This window comes from Panthera tigris, chromosome A3, assembly GCF_018350195.1.
Source record: "Panthera tigris isolate Pti1 chromosome A3, P.tigris_Pti1_mat1.1, whole genome shotgun sequence".
Taxonomy (NCBI): domain Eukaryota; kingdom Metazoa; phylum Chordata; class Mammalia; order Carnivora; family Felidae; genus Panthera; species Panthera tigris.
The window spans coordinates 118,368,650-118,387,290 of record NC_056662.1 but is presented as its reverse complement, the minus strand read 5'-3'; the positions used below and the strand labels follow the sequence as shown (position 1 = coordinate 118,387,290).

Below are 18,641 nucleotides of genomic sequence, written 5' to 3'. Positions count from 1 at the left end.
TACATTCTAACCAGAAGAAACAAAGGGGATGGGTATGCCATGGCCTTTTGCCTGTTCCCAGTCCTCGGGGTCCTTCCCAGATCTGAGTTCATCTAAGTCCCTCTCCTCCCACCAGCTGGGTGCGCTTTCTCAGGTCTTTCTAACTGGGCAAAGCCAAGTTCTCCAGAGAGTGACATTCCTTTGGTAGGTTTTCTTGCTTTCTACATTGTATTTATTGGAAGTAAGAATAAATCCACGCTCGTACCCTCAGAGTGCTCTGTCCAAGTGTGTCGATACTTATTGTTGAGATGTGAACGAGCCTGTCAGAAAATACTGTGTTACTCGGTTAAATACGACAACTGTTCTGTTCAATTCAGGATGTTTGCAAAGTCTTTAGCGGGGGAAAGTGGGGTCCACTTAATAAAGGTCTCTGTCAGGAAGCAGTTTGAAAGAGCTTTGAAAACAAGCAGTAGGTAGTGAGCCAAAGATGAATGGGGGGGGCGGGGAACAGAGGGGGTGACTGTCCAAGAGGCTCAATTAGAAAGAAATTAGTCACTCGGACTGCTTCAGTTGGACACCCTTGCACTTGAACCCTGAGTTGACCTTTGAATAACTGTGTGACCTAGGGTAAGCTCCTTACTCTCCTTGTGCCTCAGTTTCTCACCTATGAAATGTAGTAATACTTATATTTAGGAGGTTGTAAGAATTATATTAACTTAAATGGAAAACACACACACACAGACACACACACACAGTTCCTAGCATAGTACCTGTAAGCCTTCTAGAAAATAACAATTATATTAACCATTTTCTATGTGCCTTTACGTGGCAGGCCGGTGACACTGTAAAGGAAACAGTATCTGGAAATACAAAGACAAACAGATCTTTGTCCTTTGGAATTTTCCTGTTCTCAGAAAACAGGGGAGCAGAGCCCTGGGCCCAGCCCCCTAGAAAAGCCTTCACACGTCTTACGATATTCTGTGTTTGGGTTTTGGCAGAGAGGTGAGGGGGCAGCATTTCCCAAACCTCCAAGGAGCCCAGTGGCTTGAGGCTGTCTAAACCACAGGGCCAGGGCCAGGGTCACTTGACACTGCTTGGGGCTAATTTTCAAGCACCTGGAAAGATGGCCACCAACTGGTTGAAAACAAACTGAAGCGAGGATTAAGGGAGACAAGGTGTGTCCTTGAGAAAACATGACCAGTTGCACCTGATACAAAGACAGATACCTCCTCGTCCTTTATATCATCACCTGAACGAGGTGGCCGCGGGGCTGTCGCCTTCAAGAAGGGGTGGTGTGCATAGGGTCGGGGAGATGAGCATTCAGAGATAAAGCTCTAACCTGGGAGAGGAGGCTCACTCTGATTCTGGGCGCGGGTTCTGACACTTTGGGCAGGCGCTACAGTGGTAGCCAGGCGGGGTCCCCTAAAGGCTGTTTCCTCTGACCAGTGAGCACACTCACTCAGTCCTAGGAATGCCCAGGCCTCTGACCCATAACTGGGTCTTGTTAGACCCCAAGTGAAGGGTCTAGGGCAATGGGTCGTCCATGGGCCCTTCCGGTTTCCAGTTTATAAATAAGTACGAGGTGCTTCTGGCTTGTACATTAGTCCATCGTGGATCGTGTTAGTGTAACTGAGTATCTCAGGCTCTGATCAACTCTGCAAGAAGAAACAAAATTGGGGGTGTGGCCCTGCAAAGCCCATGATCAGGCCCCAGGCCTGGAGGGCTGTCCTGGGGTTCAGACGCCCCGCGTGGCCCTCTCTCAACAGCTCAGCCCTGCTCGTGACACATCCTGCCTGCACTGTGGCCACATTAACAATCCTACAGCTTCAAATTTCTCCCTATCTCAGTCATTTTGTCTCGAGTTTTAGAAACATACAAACAGAAACATTAAGTGTTAATTTCAGAGACCAGAGAAGAAAAAGAAAAAAAAAAACAAAACCCCACCCACATTCTCACCATCTATGGATAACCAGGATTGACATTACATTACTTCTGGCATTACAAATAATGGAAACAACAATTTTAAAAAGCACATCAAAAAATCTTTCTTCAGAGACGTATATGATAGACAGTGGTGCCCCTTGGTCTTTTCAGGGTTTTTCCAGGTCCCTCCAACTTGATGAAGTCCAGTGCTGGACACAAAGTCCTCTGCATAAGCAGAATTCTCAAGCTCTTTAGGTTTGTACCTCTCTAGTTCCGAGTGCCTCCCGGAAACGAGCTTCGTTTGGGAACTTACACTGAGCTTGTGGTTCTCTGTGACCCTCAGATCCATGCATCCAGAGTCTATAATGCACGCCTGGCCAGAACCACCCACTGGAGTGGAGTCTCAGAGCGATGCCTCTAGTTGCCCCGCCTACCTGGTAATCCACGGGCCGCCCAGCACCTGGCACCATCTTAATGTCTGGCTTGGATCTGAGGAGGAGAAGGTACCGTCAGGTCCGGTGTAAGGGGATTGCTTGCAGGGGAGGAGGAGGGCACTGGCACTGGTTGGACCTTGGCGAAGGGCAGAGGACAGAATCATGGTATTCGTGTACTCCAAGACTTTCCAAAAGAATGGGGATTAATTGTTTTCAGAGGCCCCAACAGAGAGGATTAACGGCACAGTGACGGAGAGATAGACAGTAGGTCAACAGGTTCAGATGTGTGCGGGGCAGCTCTGTGATCCCCCTTGGCCCGCGGGTGTGCAATGACTTGGGAGCAGCCTCCTGCCTTTGTAGGAACAGCAGAGTGAGAGACATCCGGGAAAAGAAGAAAGGGGCAGGGTTAGGAAGAAGCCACCCAGGGACCCTGGTTCTTCCCCATCCGAATTCCACACGCGGCAAGCTGGGTCCTGCCTGAACAGGTGGAGGCGGTTTGGGCTGCGGGACTCCCGTGTGCTCACCGTTTGTTGGAGACATTGGTGGTGAGAGCTGTGACAGAGGCCAGAGACACAGAGTCAGGGTCCAACCCATCCCCCAGCCGAACGGCCAAGCGGTCAAGGTCTTCCATCTCCAGCACGGCCGGTTCATCTGCAGAAGAAAGGCCATTAGGTGGGCTGGATGGTGGAACAAGTGACTGTCTTTCCCCTTGCGCTTTGCTATCCAGGAAGCTAACAGTCAATTTCCGGGCTTCCTTGGCAGTATCTGCTTAGAATGTATGGCCTGTTTATCCGCAGTGTTTCCCACCTGATCTTGATCTTTGATTTTAATTGATATTATATCTAGTTTCGCTTTTTAAAAATTTTTTTTTTTAAAGATTTTTTTTTTTAAGTTTATTTATTTAAGCCATCTGTACACCCAACCTAAGGCTCAAACTCACGACCCTGAGATCAAGAGCCGTATGTATGCTCTCCTAATTGAGCCAGCCAGGTACCCCTAGTCTTGCTTTTGTATTTTGATTGAATGTAACTCTTGTTGTGTATTTCTTACATAAGCGCTGAATACCCTTTGTGGAAGAAGGGGAGGGGCAATAAAAAATTCATACTTATGTACCTTTCAAACGATGGCTACTGTTTATCAAGAGGCTACTCTATGCCAGGCACAATGTCAGGCACTTCGTGCACGTATCTCCTGTCCTCATATCCATGTCCTGTCAAGATAGGCACTATTCTCACGTCACAGATTGGGAAACTGAAGCTTAAGAAGTAACTCATCCATGTAAAATAGCTGATGGAATTCAGACCCTAACGCTGCGCTGAGGTGTAATATCCAATGAGATGAAGAATTGACCATACTGAGCAACCACGGAAGAATGGTAAGTTTGGGCCTCAGCCAGCAATCATACCCTCTCCAGTCTGAAGGAGAAGGGCACCGCTAGAATTGGCATGGAGGCAAGAGGGAGAGAGATGCTGGGGCCAGTGGGCCACCCAGGGGATGCTAAGGGGGGAAGCCAGGAGCTCTGAAGGAGGGCAGGTGATCAACAGACTTGGGTGGGAAAGCTCCACATTGCTTCCTTATCTGATCCAATTCTCTCCCGTCTTCTCCCGGTCCCCCCGCCTCCTTTCTAACAGCTGTCTTGCCCTCCCCCCAGGCTGCTGCTCCCGTGGCACCAGGGCCACCGGTCACTTCAGCCTCCCAGGCTCCACCCTGCCTCTCTCCCCCAGGGCTTTCCCTGCAGCCTTGTGAGAAGGCATGGGGAAAGACAGGGCAGTGAGTCTTGCCACTGGGTAAGCGGTCCTGGGACGCTGGTTTTTCCCCAGAAATAGGGAATTGGCCAAACCACTTTCGGTTTTTTTTTTTTTTTTTTTTTTTTGTTTTGTTTTGTTTTTTTGTTATTCCCTTCTCTAATGAACAATCTCTAGGCTTCTGTGTGCAGGAAAAAAGGTGGAGGGGGGGTGGGGAGCAGAGAGGGCAGGAGGAGCCTTTCAAACACAGGCCCACCAGAGAGTACTGCTAAATTCTAGACCAGTGGTGATGCCCTTCCCACCCTTTGTGCCAGGAGCGCCCCCTTCCTGAAGACCACCCTCAGGGCCCGGCTGTGCCGGCAGCCAATGGGAGGCTAGGGCCCACCTAAGCGGCCTCACCGGCCAATCGCAGGCGAGCCTGCTGGGGCGCTGCCCGCGGAGGGGAGGGGTTTGGTCTCCGTAAGGTGCGCAGAGAAGGCCCGGGGGTTGGCCTGGCTGGGGGTGCGTCTGTACCTTGTCTTTGGGGTTCCTCCTTGTGGGACCGGTTCTTGCCGAGCTTCATGGCGGAGAACACACTTCTCCCAGCTCTGTGAGGCGAGCCGCCAGAATGAGATGGAGGGAGATGGACGCCGGGAGGAAGACACACAAACACAGGAGAGCAAAACCCGAGACAACACGTAAGAGAAAGGGCACTTCATACTCCAGCCCCTCACGTACCAGTCCTGAGATAGCGTGGGGGCCAACCTTTCTAAAGCAGGAGCCACGAGGGGGAATTAGGGCAGAGAGGAGACCCCACTGCTTCCTTCTTTCTCATGCCTCCACACCACTGAAGAGCGGGTCAGGGCCCAGGGATCAGAGAAGGTGATCTTGGGCTGGGAAGAACGACTTTGAGTGGAGCCCTCCCGGGTCCTGGGCTGTCCTCAGCTCCCTCAGTCCAGTCTCAGAGCTCTGAGTTCCACCATGCCTCCGAGCTCGTCTTCCTTGTCCGTGCACCCCACCTCAGCTGGTCGGGAAGAAAGCCAGATGACCAGAGACAAAGCATCAGGACAGACAGACAGGAACAGGATCAGAGGGGCAGAGGCCAAGGAGGAGGTCTGAGATGTGGTTGAAGCTAGCTGCTCAGTTCTCAAATGGCCCTGGTGTGCAACTCCTGCCTTGTCTTTCCCAATCTCTCCGCACCCTCAGATTCTGTTCGGTCCCCAGCGAAAAGGAAGAGATGGGCCCTTTCCCATCTATCTTTGGTGCTGGCTTCCACCCCTTCTGCCTGTCCCTGCTCACTGCGGAATCCCCCCCCTCACCCCCCACTTCAACCAACCCCCAGGAACGTATGGCAAGCTCCATAGTTCCTACCTCTTTCTCTGGCTTGGTGTGGCCTTGTGCCCCCAGGTGAAGGGCCTCGAAGTCAGGGGGGCTGAGGGAAGGGGGCAGGGGTCGTCAGTGTCCCTTCAGTGATGTCCCTGCAGCTGAGCCCGTGATCCCCGGTGCCAGGAGGGACCCGGAGTAGGATCAGCAGGGGGTAAAGTGCAGTATTCCATTACCCCATCAATATTGCATGAGCTGGATACCTGACTCTCTCTTCCCATTCTCCCTCCTCCTGGGTGTGGCCCTGTCATCATGTGGGCTCAGAGGGGGCCAGGGCAGACTCAAACTCTGAGCTCACCTACAACAGAGCCCACCCACCTTTGGGTCATGCGTCTATCTCCCCGTGGAGGCTTGACTTTGGTTCCCAAGATCCCCTGGGTAATGGGTATCCCAAGATAATGGGTAATGGGTATCCCAAGATACCCATTATTCTGGGTAACGTGAGGTTGGGCAAAACCTTTCTGTCCTTGTAGGGATGGCCTAAAAGCCTCAAGCCCTACTCAAGGCTGGGGCCAATCTTATTCCCCCAAATCTGGCCCCACCCTAATCCCGGGCCTTTCTTTCCTCTTTGCTCTCTTTACTTCCGGGCAAGACATAGAGGGCTGTGAGTCTGTATCCCAGTGAAAGAGCAGTCAAGAACCTTTCCATGGGCAGCAGCTCACAGTTTAGGAAACACTAGTGTGTTCATGGCTTCCTAAAAAGCCATGAGGTGGGTCAAGGAAGACTGAGGTAACACTGATGTGTCTATACCGGCCAGCATCGTGTTGTCTGGAACATAATAATGGAGGAGAAGGGAAAGAAGGGAAAGAAAGTGTCTCCCCTTCTAATAAGGGGAGGTATCTATACATATGCCAACACGGCATTATATAATTTTTTCTTGAGCAACTACTGTGGGCCAAAGCCTTTTCCAGATGTTTACTCATTTCATCTTCATAGCGATCCTGGGAGGGACATACGCTTCTCTTCATTCAACCCAAGAAGAGACTGAGGCTCAGAGCTAGAGTTGAAGCACACTGCTCCTGCCCCCTCTGCCAAAACTGCTACGTCCCGAGTCCTGTGGGATTGCACTTCTCTGTCAGTGGCGATCCCATCCTGACTGTTCGGAACTTCAGTGAAAAGTTCCCAGGGCCTGCACTTGTAGGTGTACGTATGGGCCGTGTGCCAACGCAGTGTGCAGATGGGGGTGCCATCTGTGAAGAGCCCCACAGACGGTGCCCAGGCTTACAGAGAAGGCGCTCACTCACAAATGGTCTTAGCATCAACGCATTTTGGAAGAGGCTGCTGTGAAAGTTAATGACTGGTAATGAAACATCACACAGGTCAATGACTTGCGGCTTTCTGACGCTGGTCCCGAGGACCCACCCAAGTGGAAAAGGGCCTGGGGCTTCCCCTGGGCAGTTATGGCCCTTGATTTTGAAATTCACTTTATTTCTTAAAACAAACGTATTTGGAAGCAGAGATTGAGACTTTAAAAAAAAACACTATACTATCCTACAATTCTCTCCCTGAAATCAATCAAAGGAGAAGCACCTCTTCCCAGACCCTGCCTCACTAACCATCTCCGGTGGACAGGTATACAGGCGGTACTCCTGTGTGCCTGGGGGTATCTCAAAATGAAGATTTACCCCTTAATGAAAAATGTGGAACGTGTAGGGTGAATGTAATGTCCAGAATTCGTACGAATTTTGTTCTTCAGTTCATCTGGACAGTGTGCACTAGAGCATGATGGCCTCAGCTCTCCCTGCCCTTTGGAATTTTCTGGTCGATGACACATCAGAAATTGACCATAGAAACAGTCTCTTCTGCCTAGTGCTGCACCGCTTCCCAGAAACGGCGTGCCTGCTTCTCTTGGCCAAGGGTAAAAGTTAGTTTTGAAATAAATGTTAATTTAGTCAGGGATGTTCGAAGATTATCAGCTTGTATCAAAGACTTAGATTTCCAAAATGTGTAATTCTTTGATGAGGTTGCTGGTACGCTGGGGTCCTGAGTGTTTGTTCTTGTTTTTAAATAAAATGCGGCAGCTGGCCTGAGTTCTTCAATAACTAAAAATATAATGTGGTGAGAAACAGACAAAGAAAACAAGCCAATAATCAACTCAGTGAAAAAATGCTTTGCCACCAAGCGGCTCCTTACTCCTGGCTTCAGGGAAGCAGAAGCGGGAGCCAGGGAAGGTGGCCCTCTTAGGGCCCTCTGGGGATTTCCGGTCCCACTTGGGCTTCCCCATTGCTGGATTCGCTGCAGTCAGAATGATACGCACCCACAAGTTAGACCACTCTTTCCCTCTAGAGAAAAGATTTTAAGGTTAGTTCACTTATTTGTAAATTCTGTCTTCATTTATGGATCTGATGGTTTCATTGCTGGTTCCACGGCTCAGATCTAGAAGGATGTCGTGGTTGGGGTCCTAAGAGGGAGCTTGGTATTCAGAATGACTTGGGAACATTGGCCGAACTAAATTTAGTGAGCTGGGCGTGACATTAACTCAGGTCTGTGTATTCTTCTGGAGGCTGTGACTTAGGGGCTGTGCCTGACGATCTGAGACTGCCTTCAATCAGAACAACCCAGGCTCACTAGCTCAGGCCTCAGCTAATCAGGAGAAACTCCTGCCTAAGAGAAAAGGGGTCTATGGTGCTTTGCATTGTTTAAACAGCCACGTTTTCAAACCTTGGGGGCGTGTTCTGGTGCCCCTTGGTGGGTGTATTTCCTTTATTTCCGATGCCCCAACAATAGCTAATTCATAATTGCAGGCTCTACAGTTGTTTTTTCACAGTGTGTTGAATTTCAGTTAGTTTCAAATATCTTGCCACATCTGGGCAGGACAGGTTGGCCCTTGAGACGAGGACTTGTCCCCAAACTGGCCTGCTTGCCTCCGTGCCCTCGTGGAACCAGGAGGCGTGGGGGGCCCTTGTGTACTTAAGGGGGCCCTTGTGTGCCAGGGAGCTGGCTCCTCAGCTCTCCTCGGTGGCCCAACCCCTTGCAAGTCTCAAGCAAACAGCATCAGGGAAATAGATTTCCCACGTCCCCAGACCAACCTCTCTCAACATCCCACGTACTCAAGGGGACATGAGTTCTTTCATGGCTGGATTCTTCCGTTTTTCCTACGGCAACTTGCACACGCTTTTACTTACTTCTCAGCAGAGCTTGAAACTAGCCAGCTTTGCCACACGGTAACCTTTCAGAGTTTTAAAACTGTTTTTATAGCTTTTCTTCACCTGGCTACAGAGTTTCAAGTTGCTTAGTCTCTTCTTAGAAATCTCATTTCTGGGTTGCTGGGTGGCTCCGTCGGTTAAGTGTCCAACTTTGGCTCAGGTCATGATATCACAGTTAGTGGGTTCGAGCCCCGCATCGGGCTCTGTGCTGACAGCTCGGAGCCTGGAGCCTGCTTCAGATTCTGTCTCCCTCCGTCTCTGCCCCTCCCCTGCTCTCACTCTGCCTCTCTCTATCTCTCTCTCTCTCAAAACTAAATAAACATTTTTAAAAAATCTCATTTCCCTCCCCTTTCAATCCTCCTAATGCCCCACACATGAAAATATGACTGTATCCCATGTGAGGACTAGGGATGGCAAGAGACTCGGATCAGGTAGTGCCAAGGAACCAGCATTTACTGCGGGTCTACTATGTGCTCGCCACTGTGAGGTGCCTCTTAGTCCGGCCGTGGCCAGTGTGAATCCCTGGGAGTCTGGCCCAGGACAGACTGGGGAGCTGGAAATCAAGAAGGGCCCTAAGGCATCGCCACTCTCAGCCAGAGGCTGGGGAAGAGACAAGTTGTTTACATCTCATGAATAGGCCTCTCGTGTCTAAGCGTCCATGCGGGAAACTGAGCCTGAGCCCTTGAAACAGCTCCCTAAGAGGGACTCCCAGCTCAGCCATCATCTCTCACCCTCCACCCCTACCTCCCTGGATTCAGCTCCCTGGCTCCCTCTCCAAGCTCCCTCTTCTTCCCTTGCTCAGAGCCTGACAGCCTCCTCAACCCTTCAGGTCTCTGGGCCTGAGTTTTCCCCACGGGGTGCCTTTGTCTTGTTGTGCTTCTGTGTGCTTTTGTTTGTGGGAGTTGGAGCTCATATGCTTTTGTTGAAGCAATGATCCACGATGAGTCCCCTGGGACCTTAACGCAGGCGGATGCCTCAAGCCCATACCTGTACTGACCACCTCAGACCCCTATAGGCACAATCCTGGTGTCCCCACGATGTCCTCCTGTCAACTAGTTTTTAACTTCCTGGTACCACAGTGTGGGGCAAATCCCTTAACATCTCTGAAGCTCAGTTTCCCTATCTGGAAAATAAAGACCCCATTCTTGGCTTTTCAGCTTGCACTGGTGTGTTTGGAGAATTAAATTAAATTTAGAGTACAGTCAAGTGCTCTAAACTCCCCAGGTCTCTTGTGAACTCTGGGTCAGGAGCTAAATTCCCTGTGTGGCCGTCCTAGCTCTGCTCCTGTCCCGGGGCAGGTCACTTTCCCTCTCTGGGACTCAGATTTATCATCTCAAAGAAAGGGCTTTGGACCAGACGCCCCCTCCAGCCGGTCAGCCCTGACTACTACTGCTTCTGTGAACTCCCCACAATGCTAGAGAGTTCTAGAGATGGCATGTGCTTCAGGGGGCCTCTGAGACCCACTCATCAGCCCCAGGCCTTGAGCCTTTCCAACTCCTGCGGCTGGCCTCTCTCATCTGGGGTCCCCACCCCCCTTCTCCCAGACAGGCCCTGACCTCTCCCTCCCCCACGAAGTTTTTTGCGGGATGGAGACTGTGAGGAAGGCCAGAGGGTACGCATATGCTCTGGGGCTTCATGCCCCAGCCACCCCTGGGGCCACTCCAGGCCCAGAGTCTGTCCTCTGTGGGCCTCCAGGCCTTCATGTCCACCTGCCCAGCCCTGCCTTTATTCTTAGTGGGAGGTGGCCACTTCTTGGGCCTCCCCCACCCCTTTGCCTTCAGTCACACCTTCCCTGACAGGAAAGCCCTAAGGGCCTGGCCCGTGGGCGTGGAGCTGAACAGGGAAGTGGAGGCAGAATCCAGACGTTGAAAGGAGGGAGGAGGGAGCAGAAACCAGAAGGCCCAGACGCCTGCCCCACCCCCACTCCACCCCCTCCCTCCCTGACCCTCACCCCTCACGGCCAGATGGACAGACCTCCCTCGCCCTGCCATCCCCCGGTGCTGGCTCTGCCAGGACAGCCCACGCCTAAGCCCTCTGAGACAGGCCATCCCGACATCCGCACCCTGTGGTGAGGAGCCTTTGGGCCCCACGGGCTCCACCCTGGCCTGGGACACCTACTTGTGCTCGCCATCTCTGCCTCCCTTGGTCTTCTCTCTGCCTTTGCTGAGTAGGGGGAAGAAATGAGGAGACAAGGGGATGTGAGTGAGAGGGTGTGGACCAGAGACACTTGCAGATTTAGCCCCTGGCCCTGTTGACCCCCCACTCCCCAAGGGCCTCCTCATCCCAGGGACCCCCTCACCCCACAGCTTCTCGCTGCAGCCTAAACCTGCTGGGCAGGGGTCTGATGGTTCCCAGGCTCTGCCCTGGTCACAGGAGCGGGGCTGGGTGGACACTTCCCAAGCCCAGGAGAGCCTGGAGCCTTGAAATGGGAGGAGGCCTCAGGGTGTCACCTGATCTCCTCCATTCGCAGGCAAGGGCTTGGTGATTTCTACTGTGGGTCTCAGATGCCTCAGGGAATGCAAGGTTAGATGAGCCTGGCCACCCTCCAGGCCTGGGCCACCCTGCTCCTCCTCACCTCCTCCCTGGATCCCCTCCAATGGAGTGGGCAGCTCTCAGGCTCTGACGGCCTTGGAGGGCAAGGGTGGGCCAGGGAGATTCTGGGGATGTGGCAATAAGAGAGCTACCACTTCAGGATGCAGAGCAGGGTAAGAACCGTGCCCTTCTCCCTCTTTAGGGAGGCTTTCAGAAAAGCCTTCTGGAATGTTCTCTCAATCCTTCCCTAATGCTATGGTAAGGAAGATGAAGAAAAGAAAGCAGACAACAATTAGGAGATGTTTTAGTGATGTTTTCCCTCTCCTCACGCTGTACTGGCACAGGCCTTGCCCAGGGGGACATGATTCTGTGCCATGACAGCTCAGAACCTACAGGCCTACATATCACAGCTGAAGTCCAGCTTTGGCCAGTTGTCCTTTCCATTAGGCAAGCTGGTCAGTTTGTAATTCCTTTCAAAGTACTTAGCATTAGCCAGGTCTCTGCTGGTCACAGAACACCTCGCTGCAGAGAAGGGGAGATAGTCTCAGCAGCCCTGTGCTGGCCCCAGGCCTGGCTTGGAGGCGGGCAGGTCAGGCATGGGTCCCCACTGGGACCCACTGAGAGCTGCATGGGGCTTGCCCCAATGGAGCAGGAGCCCCAGTGAGCTTTTGAGAATGAGGGCCGAATGGGAGATTTACTGACTGCACTCTCACATTAATCCAAACAGTGCCGTCTTTCTCTGAGTTACCCATCCAAGTTTTGAAGGAAGTTTGTTTGCTTGTTGTTTTTTTAAAGAACTCTGTGACCCTGAAGAATTTGAAAATCATTGCAATAGGGGAACCGGAAGGGGAACTGTATCCCCTAGGACTGGGCAAGGATGGAACGGAAAGGAGGAATTGATACACCTGAACAATAAAACGTGAGGTTCTATCTCTTTCCCTTCCGGTTTCGCTCTGAAATCTTGGAGAGCCGTCAGGCTGGCCCAGCGGGGGAGCTTCTCAGGCACATAGCAGGCCCAGGTGCCGCACAGCACAGGCTGCCTGGAACATGCCTGCCTCACCCCGTCCTCACACACTCCAGGCCGCTGGGCCTACAAAGGGGCCGCACACAGGCCCACACTCCGAGTGTGGAAATGGAGAAGGGAAAAGGACTGTCTTTCTGTGAAAAAAAAAAAAAAAGAACATTCTCATGATTTTACCACAACCACTATTAATGACTACAACGAACATGAATAATAAAGCTTCAGCGTTCTGTGCTCAGCCTGCCCTCAGTCACTCGGCCACAAGCAGTAGGGATGGGATGTGGCCCGGCCTCTGTCCTCCTTGCTCGGAGACCTCTCCGTGAAGGCCTGGATGGGTCTGAACTTTCCTCCTAGAGTCCACATTGTGTTTTCAGCGGGTAGGTTGGGTAGGTTCTGTTCCTCAGCCAGCCTTCTGTCTCTCTGGGCCTGGGTTTCACTCCATCTCTCCCTCACACCCCCATCCACATTGCTCTGGATGTGCCACTGAAAGCAGCCACTGCGTGGGAGATTCAATATGGCGGCCGCTGGGGAGCTCTGAGGCTTGCTGGGACCCAGTGCTTCATGGGGCCAGACCTCACTTGAACACTCAGCCCTGGGCCGGCGGTGGAGGGGACCCTAACCTCGGGTGAAAGAGCTGGTGAAGCATCGCTTCACCCCTATCCCAGCATGGCCCTGGCCCTGGCTCCTCTGTGCTGAGGTGGGGGAGGGATCATGGGAACTGGGGGGTGAGGCCGGCCGTGCTGACCCCATGCACATCCCAGGGCACACACTGTGGGGATACCCTGCTGCCCCCTGACCCATGGTATAGGAGTGGGGATACCTGGCTTCCATGGATCTCTGCTGGAGTGGAAGAATGATCCGTAAGGAGAACAAGAAAAGTGGTCCCTCCTTGCTCTCCCAAGATGAGACCCAGCAGAGAGGAACCCAACGGGAACCTCTGCCTTCTCAGGCAGGGGGGGCTGGGCGGAAGGGGGTGGGGCCGTGGAGGGCAGGAGGGCCAGGCAGATGGAGAAAATAAGGAGAGAGTCGCAGAATAGAGGAAATCCGCAGGAAAGCCCTAAGAGAAGCTGCACCATTAAAGCTGGGCCTCCTTTCCGTCCCTCTGGATGTGGCTCCTAGAGCCGCATCAGCAACAGAGCCCAGAAGCCAGCGGTGTGTGTGGCTCCCTGGTGTCACAAAGACACATGCACCTGAGCGGCGCTGGTAAGTGTGTGCACGCTCGTGCTGGGCTAAAGTCTCCTTCCCCTTCAGGGACCGGGGCAGGTCACGGAGACTGGAAAGGAAGGAGGAAAGCATCAGGCACTGGCTGAGCACCGGCCACATGCCGGGTGCTGCAGTGGGTGACTCACATGAAGCATGTCATTTGATCCTCACGTCCCTGATGCCCCTCTTACAGGTGGGCAAGTGTAGCTCTGGAGACCAGAGCCGGGATTTGAGCCCTGTGTCTCTCCACGTCATCGCATCGCCTCTGGAACATTCCCAGGGTATTTTACAGAAACCTGGCCAAAATCAGAGGCCCCTGGTTGGGGGCAGAGACTAGAGAAGTAGGCAGAGTGGCTCAGAGGGCACAAGACTGACTGGGGCCTGGGATTGATGGAACCGTGGGAGGAAAGGGTTAATGGGCTACTGGTGTTGGGTTGGGGATTGGGGGGGTGCTCAGGCGGAGGTGCCTGACAGACATTCCCTGAGGTCACATGGGAGAAATTTCCAGGAAGATACTTAAGGCCTTCAGAGTGAGTTCCCTTAAGTGAGTACCTCTGCCGAGACCTGTCCTGGGGTAGTGAGAGCAGATGGCTGGAGCCCAGCTGGGGGGTGCCCAGGCCCCAGAGGGAGAAGTGTGGGCTCACCAGGACCTCCCCACATCAGCCTCCTCTGTCATCCATGGAAGAGTCCCTGCCAGTCCAAGGCCAAGGCTGTTTCCTGCCCATTCACTCCACCGGGCCCCCCTCCGCCCTCCAGCAAGCGCCCTACGGAGCCATGTTGGACGGGGAGGAATGGATTCCCACCCAGACCCCTGTGGATCCAGAAGACCAGGTGAGACACTGCTGTTCGCTAGCAATGAGGGTTTCCTGCTGCTGCTGGTTGGCCAGAGGAGAGACAGACAAGAGAGGCGCCTAGTAGACTGAGCATCTTGATCTTTGAAGGGGTGGGCCTTTTTAGGAATGAACGGAGGGCAAGGGGCAGATGTGGGGAAGGAAGACTTCGCTGGGGGTCAGAGGCTAGGCACATATATCCCTTTCCTCCTCCGTCCCTTTGTTGACCAAAGCCTGTCTGGAGGGCTCGCCAGTCCAGAAGACGGTGGCTTTCTCTCAGGCTCCAGAGCTGACGGGCCTGGCTGGTTGGTACTTGTGAGATGAGGGTGAGACATAACACCTCGGGCTGCAAGGCCAACTATTGGGTTCCTGCAGCATCCACACTCCTTGACCCAGAGCTCACATGCCCTTTACATGCAGCCAGAATTAAGCCGTAGGATGAGCCCAAATGCTCTAAAGCTGTTCTACCTTCTCCTCACCAGCAAAGGGCCCTCCCGAATGTTCTCACCTCTTCCCCCCACCCGGCCTGCTGGCTGCGTGGCTAGGCCTGGCAAGGGCACCGACCCCCAGGTGCTCTCAGCATCTGGGCCAGTGGCCCCCGCGACAGCAGGGGAACCGTGCGCTCCCTCACAAAGCCCCTCCAACACAGGGCTGTGGCATCTGGAAGACAAGGGGGCTCTGACCGTGGTTGTCACCCTCTCCCAATTCCCAATCCCAGATAAAATCCTCCCTCCTGGGGCGCCTGCGTGGCTCGATCGGTGAAGCATCCGACTCTTGATTTTGGCTCAGGTCACGATCTCCCAAGTTTGTGAGTTCAAGCCCCGCGCTGACAGTGTAGAGCCTGCTTGGGATTCTCTGTCTGCCTATCTCTCTGTCTCTCTCAAAATAAATAAGTAAACTTAAGAACACACACACACACACACACACACACACACCAACAACAACAACAAAACCCTTCCTCCTGCTGCGGCCTCCTGCTGCTGCCCTGGGAGAGGCCACTGAAACCAGGGAGAGGTGGGGAAATCCTGAGCCAGGTTGAGGGAGGATAGGAGAGGCCCTCTGCTGGTCTGGGGACCAAAGCTCCTCACTTTGTTCTACTGCCTCCACTCAAGCCCCATCTGTCAGCCTCCTGGCCCCTTCTCGTGAGCCCCGAGCCACAGTAGCCACAGAGGGTGGCCCTCGGCTGTCAAGAGCTCCCAGACAGCTGTTTCACACTGGTGCTACCCATGAGATCCAGAGTATCCCTGGGTCCCTCGGGACATCGTAGTTGTAGAGCGGCCAGGATACATAGCCCGTTCCTGTAATTGGCCCAGAGGGGTAGGGGACTCGCTCACTGTCATTTGGCTTAGTTAGTAGCAGCCAGGATGGGGCCAAATGGAACTTAGCTTCCCTGATTCGGGGCCGGTGCTCCTTCCCTTCAATTGTTGGCTGTCACCTGGCTTCCAATCTTGCTCCCCCTCCTAGAGCCCAGCTGCAGAGTCTCTGACAGTCCCTGTGTGCTCTTCCTTCGTGGGGACAGAGGATTGGGACGGGTTGGTGCCCTCTGCATCAGCGTCTTCTGGCTCCCGTCACCATTTCCAGCCTGATTCCCGACCCTTTGCATTGTCCAGCTGCCAAGAGCCTGTCTGTCCCCAGCCCTTATGTGGGGCAGCACTCGGCACCCCGGTTACGACCTGTCCCCCTGTGGTCCTTTCGTCTCTCCTAATGGCAGGATGGGGGGAGCGTTCTCATTGTTCCGGGCCCCATTTTACGGGTTAGGAGAGACAGTAAAGAGGGTATGTGACCGGCCGAGGGCCACAAGACTGGTTGGAGGCAGAGCTGGGACTCAGACCTGAGTCTCCTGAGGCCAAATTGCATGCCCTCTCCATCCGGCTGGCCAGAGTCTAAGGAGGACAGGCTCCCTCCCAGCTGGAGTGGGCGATGCCACCCCTCCCCTGGCTGGCCTGGAGCCAACGTCCGCTGTATTTGTCACACGCATGGTCCCTTTGACCTTGTTACCTGACCTGGCTCCCAGGGTCTTAAGCTTATATAGTGTGTGTGTGTGTGTGTGTGTGTGTGGCCCGAGAGGAGTGGCTCAAGTACAAAGAAGAAAAGCACATTCGTCTAATAAAAACATATCAATTCAATTACCTTGATTTACATAGGTGGTTTGTTTCAGAACAGGGACTGAATACATTTTTTTGGAAAGCAAAGGGCAGGAGATTGGAGGGAACGATCACCGGGAAGGGGTCCCCTTCTCTAAAACTTTAGAGGTGCCACTGACTTACCTGCATTTTGCACGTTATTCCCAGCAGACTAGGAATCCGTAGCCAACATTTTACTAACTTAGGGTCTGTCTCTCGGAGTTCTAAGAGTAATGTCATTGCATTTCCTTTTGGGGGAAAAGTCCTGCATTTGGAATGAGCAGGCCTGGACGTAGCTTCCTTACACCCATGTGTGGCAGGACATCGCAGGGGTGAATCCTAGACACTGAGGGTGTCAGGACACATTCTTCTCAACGAGAGAGAGGCTGGTTCCCAACCAGGACCTTTGGCTTCACCCCGGCAGGAAAAGGCCTCCCTCTCTTGGGCCTGCCTTGGGCCAGGGTGGACGGCGGGCTGCCTGGGGCTGGTCTGGCACTTCTGGGTCTTGGACCCAAAAGGTTAGAGCCCCCTTCTGTCTGCTTCACCCATTCTGTCAGGAGGCAGGGGTCTAGCCTCTTTCCCTCAAGTCCTCCCTCAGGGGAGCAGAAGGCTGGGCCCCTCAGCCTGATCCCAGATACCCTGCCCCCCCCCCCCCAGTGAGCCTGGGGTGGGGGAACAGGTGTCGAGGGCCCTGTAGAAATACACTCCTGCCTCGTGTATGTCTCTCCAGCAACTCAGCCCTGTCCACTGAGCCCAGTCATGCCGAGAGGGCCCTTCGCGGGGAACCAAGGCCCAGGAATCCTCCCAGTGTCTTTGGGAGTGGTGGGAGGCCAGAGAGCCCAGCCTCTTACCTCCGGAAGCTCTTCTCGCCTGGTGTCCGGGAGCTGGGGCGGGAGCCGGGGAGCAGTCCATCCGTCTCCTGGCTGTCCTTCTCTTCCTCATGAAGGGACTCATCCCCCAGGAAGTCCCCATCATCCCAGGAGCCCACCGTGCCATCTGTGGCCAGATATCGGACCTCCACGCACAGGCTGGTCTGGAGGGAGAGGGGCGGGTGGTGAGCGAGGGTACAGCAATAGCAAGGACCATCCCGCGCACTCCTTGTGATGTTTACAAAGTGCTTTCACTTCCTCCCCCGGCCGGAGGAAGGCAAAGTGCGCGTTAGCCTCCCCACACCTCCCATTTTACAGATAAGAAAACTGAGGCTCAGAAAGACTGAGACTCACAGACTCAGTCCGCTTAACGGGTTCTGGCCCCTGGTCCTGCTGCACTTGGCTCTACTCCTCCCTGGTGCCCAAGGTGGAGGGCGCGCCCGGGACAAGCTGAGCCCAGACGGCAGTAGGCTCTCTGGGCCCACTGTCTACGAAGAATATCATTCAGTGTCCCCATTGCTAGAGGTCTCCCCCTCGTCCTCAGAAGCGGGGCTGCCCTGTTCTCACTCCTGATGCGAACCCGAGATGGGATGTGAGCAGGACGTGCCTCCAGGAGAGGGGACCCCCGGACACCTCCCAAGGCATGGGGTCGGCACATCTTCCTGTTCATCTGACACTCCTGCTCTGGAGAAGGGACTTGGGGGTCGCTCTGGGCTTTTCTCTGGGGAAAAGCGGAGCGCCCACCTGGGCCCAGGCTGTGCGCCCGAGAATCCTGGGAGGGCCTCTTGCTCTGGGTCCTCGGGCCACTTGCCTCCTTTCAGCTCTAGTGTCTCCCCGGTGCACAGGGAAGACTCATTCTAGTTCCTTCCTCAACCTGCACGGGTGTCAGTATGCCTCCCAGATGCACTTGCCCTCCCTCAGAGATTGAGGGTTGGCTTGCTCCGGCGACCCACACAGGCAGCCTTTGCTCGGCACGTGGGCTTCCGAACGATTTTCCGGGGCGGGTGGGGGAGTCGAAGGAAAAGCCCTCACTGTTCTAGATGTCATGCTAAGATGCTTTACTGTAAACTCATTTTACAGGCCTGAGCCAGGCTCAGCTCAAACCTCATTTGATCTTCTCAACACTTCAACGTATCCTACCTAACATTTCCGAGAGGGTAAATTACTTGCTCGAAGTCACACAGCTAGAAAATGGTAGTGCTGGGATTTGAGCTGAGCCAGACTGACTCCAAGCCTCGTGGCCTTCCCGCTGAGCCAACGTGGCCCTTTGGATGGGACCAGGTGTGTTGTGCCGGCAAAATGGTGGCCTGGAATTGGAAGCCCTGGGTCCCGGTGTCAGCTCTGCTGTTGACCAGCCGTCTGACCTTGACTAAATTCGTTCCCCATCCAGGACCTCAGGGCTCCCATCCACAAAATGAGTGGCAGAGGTGGGTGGTAGTGCACTAGATAATCTGTGAGGCCTGTCCTCCGCTAA

At 53.9% G+C, this 18,641-nt stretch overlaps 1 protein-coding gene across 4 annotated transcripts in view; it reads right to left on the bottom strand.

The window, feature by feature from the left end:
- OTOF (otoferlin) overlaps window positions 1-18,641 on the bottom strand; it is a 92,524-nt gene that overhangs the window by 35,682 nt on the left and 38,201 nt on the right. For 3 of the 4 annotated variants that reach the window (XM_042982333.1, XM_042982332.1, XM_042982335.1), the window contains exons 5-8: window positions 17,150-17,331; window positions 4,595-4,668; window positions 2,861-2,987; window positions 2,337-2,391 (exon numbers count right to left, since the gene is read on the bottom strand). In XM_042982333.1, the coding sequence (XP_042838267.1) occupies window positions 2,337-2,391; window positions 2,861-2,987; window positions 4,595-4,668; window positions 17,150-17,331 (438 nt within the window). Of the gene's footprint in view, window positions 1-2,336; window positions 2,392-2,860; window positions 2,988-4,594; window positions 4,669-10,707; window positions 10,753-17,149; window positions 17,332-18,641 lie in introns of all 4 variants that reach the window. The other variant, XM_042982334.1, reaches the window with a different exon arrangement.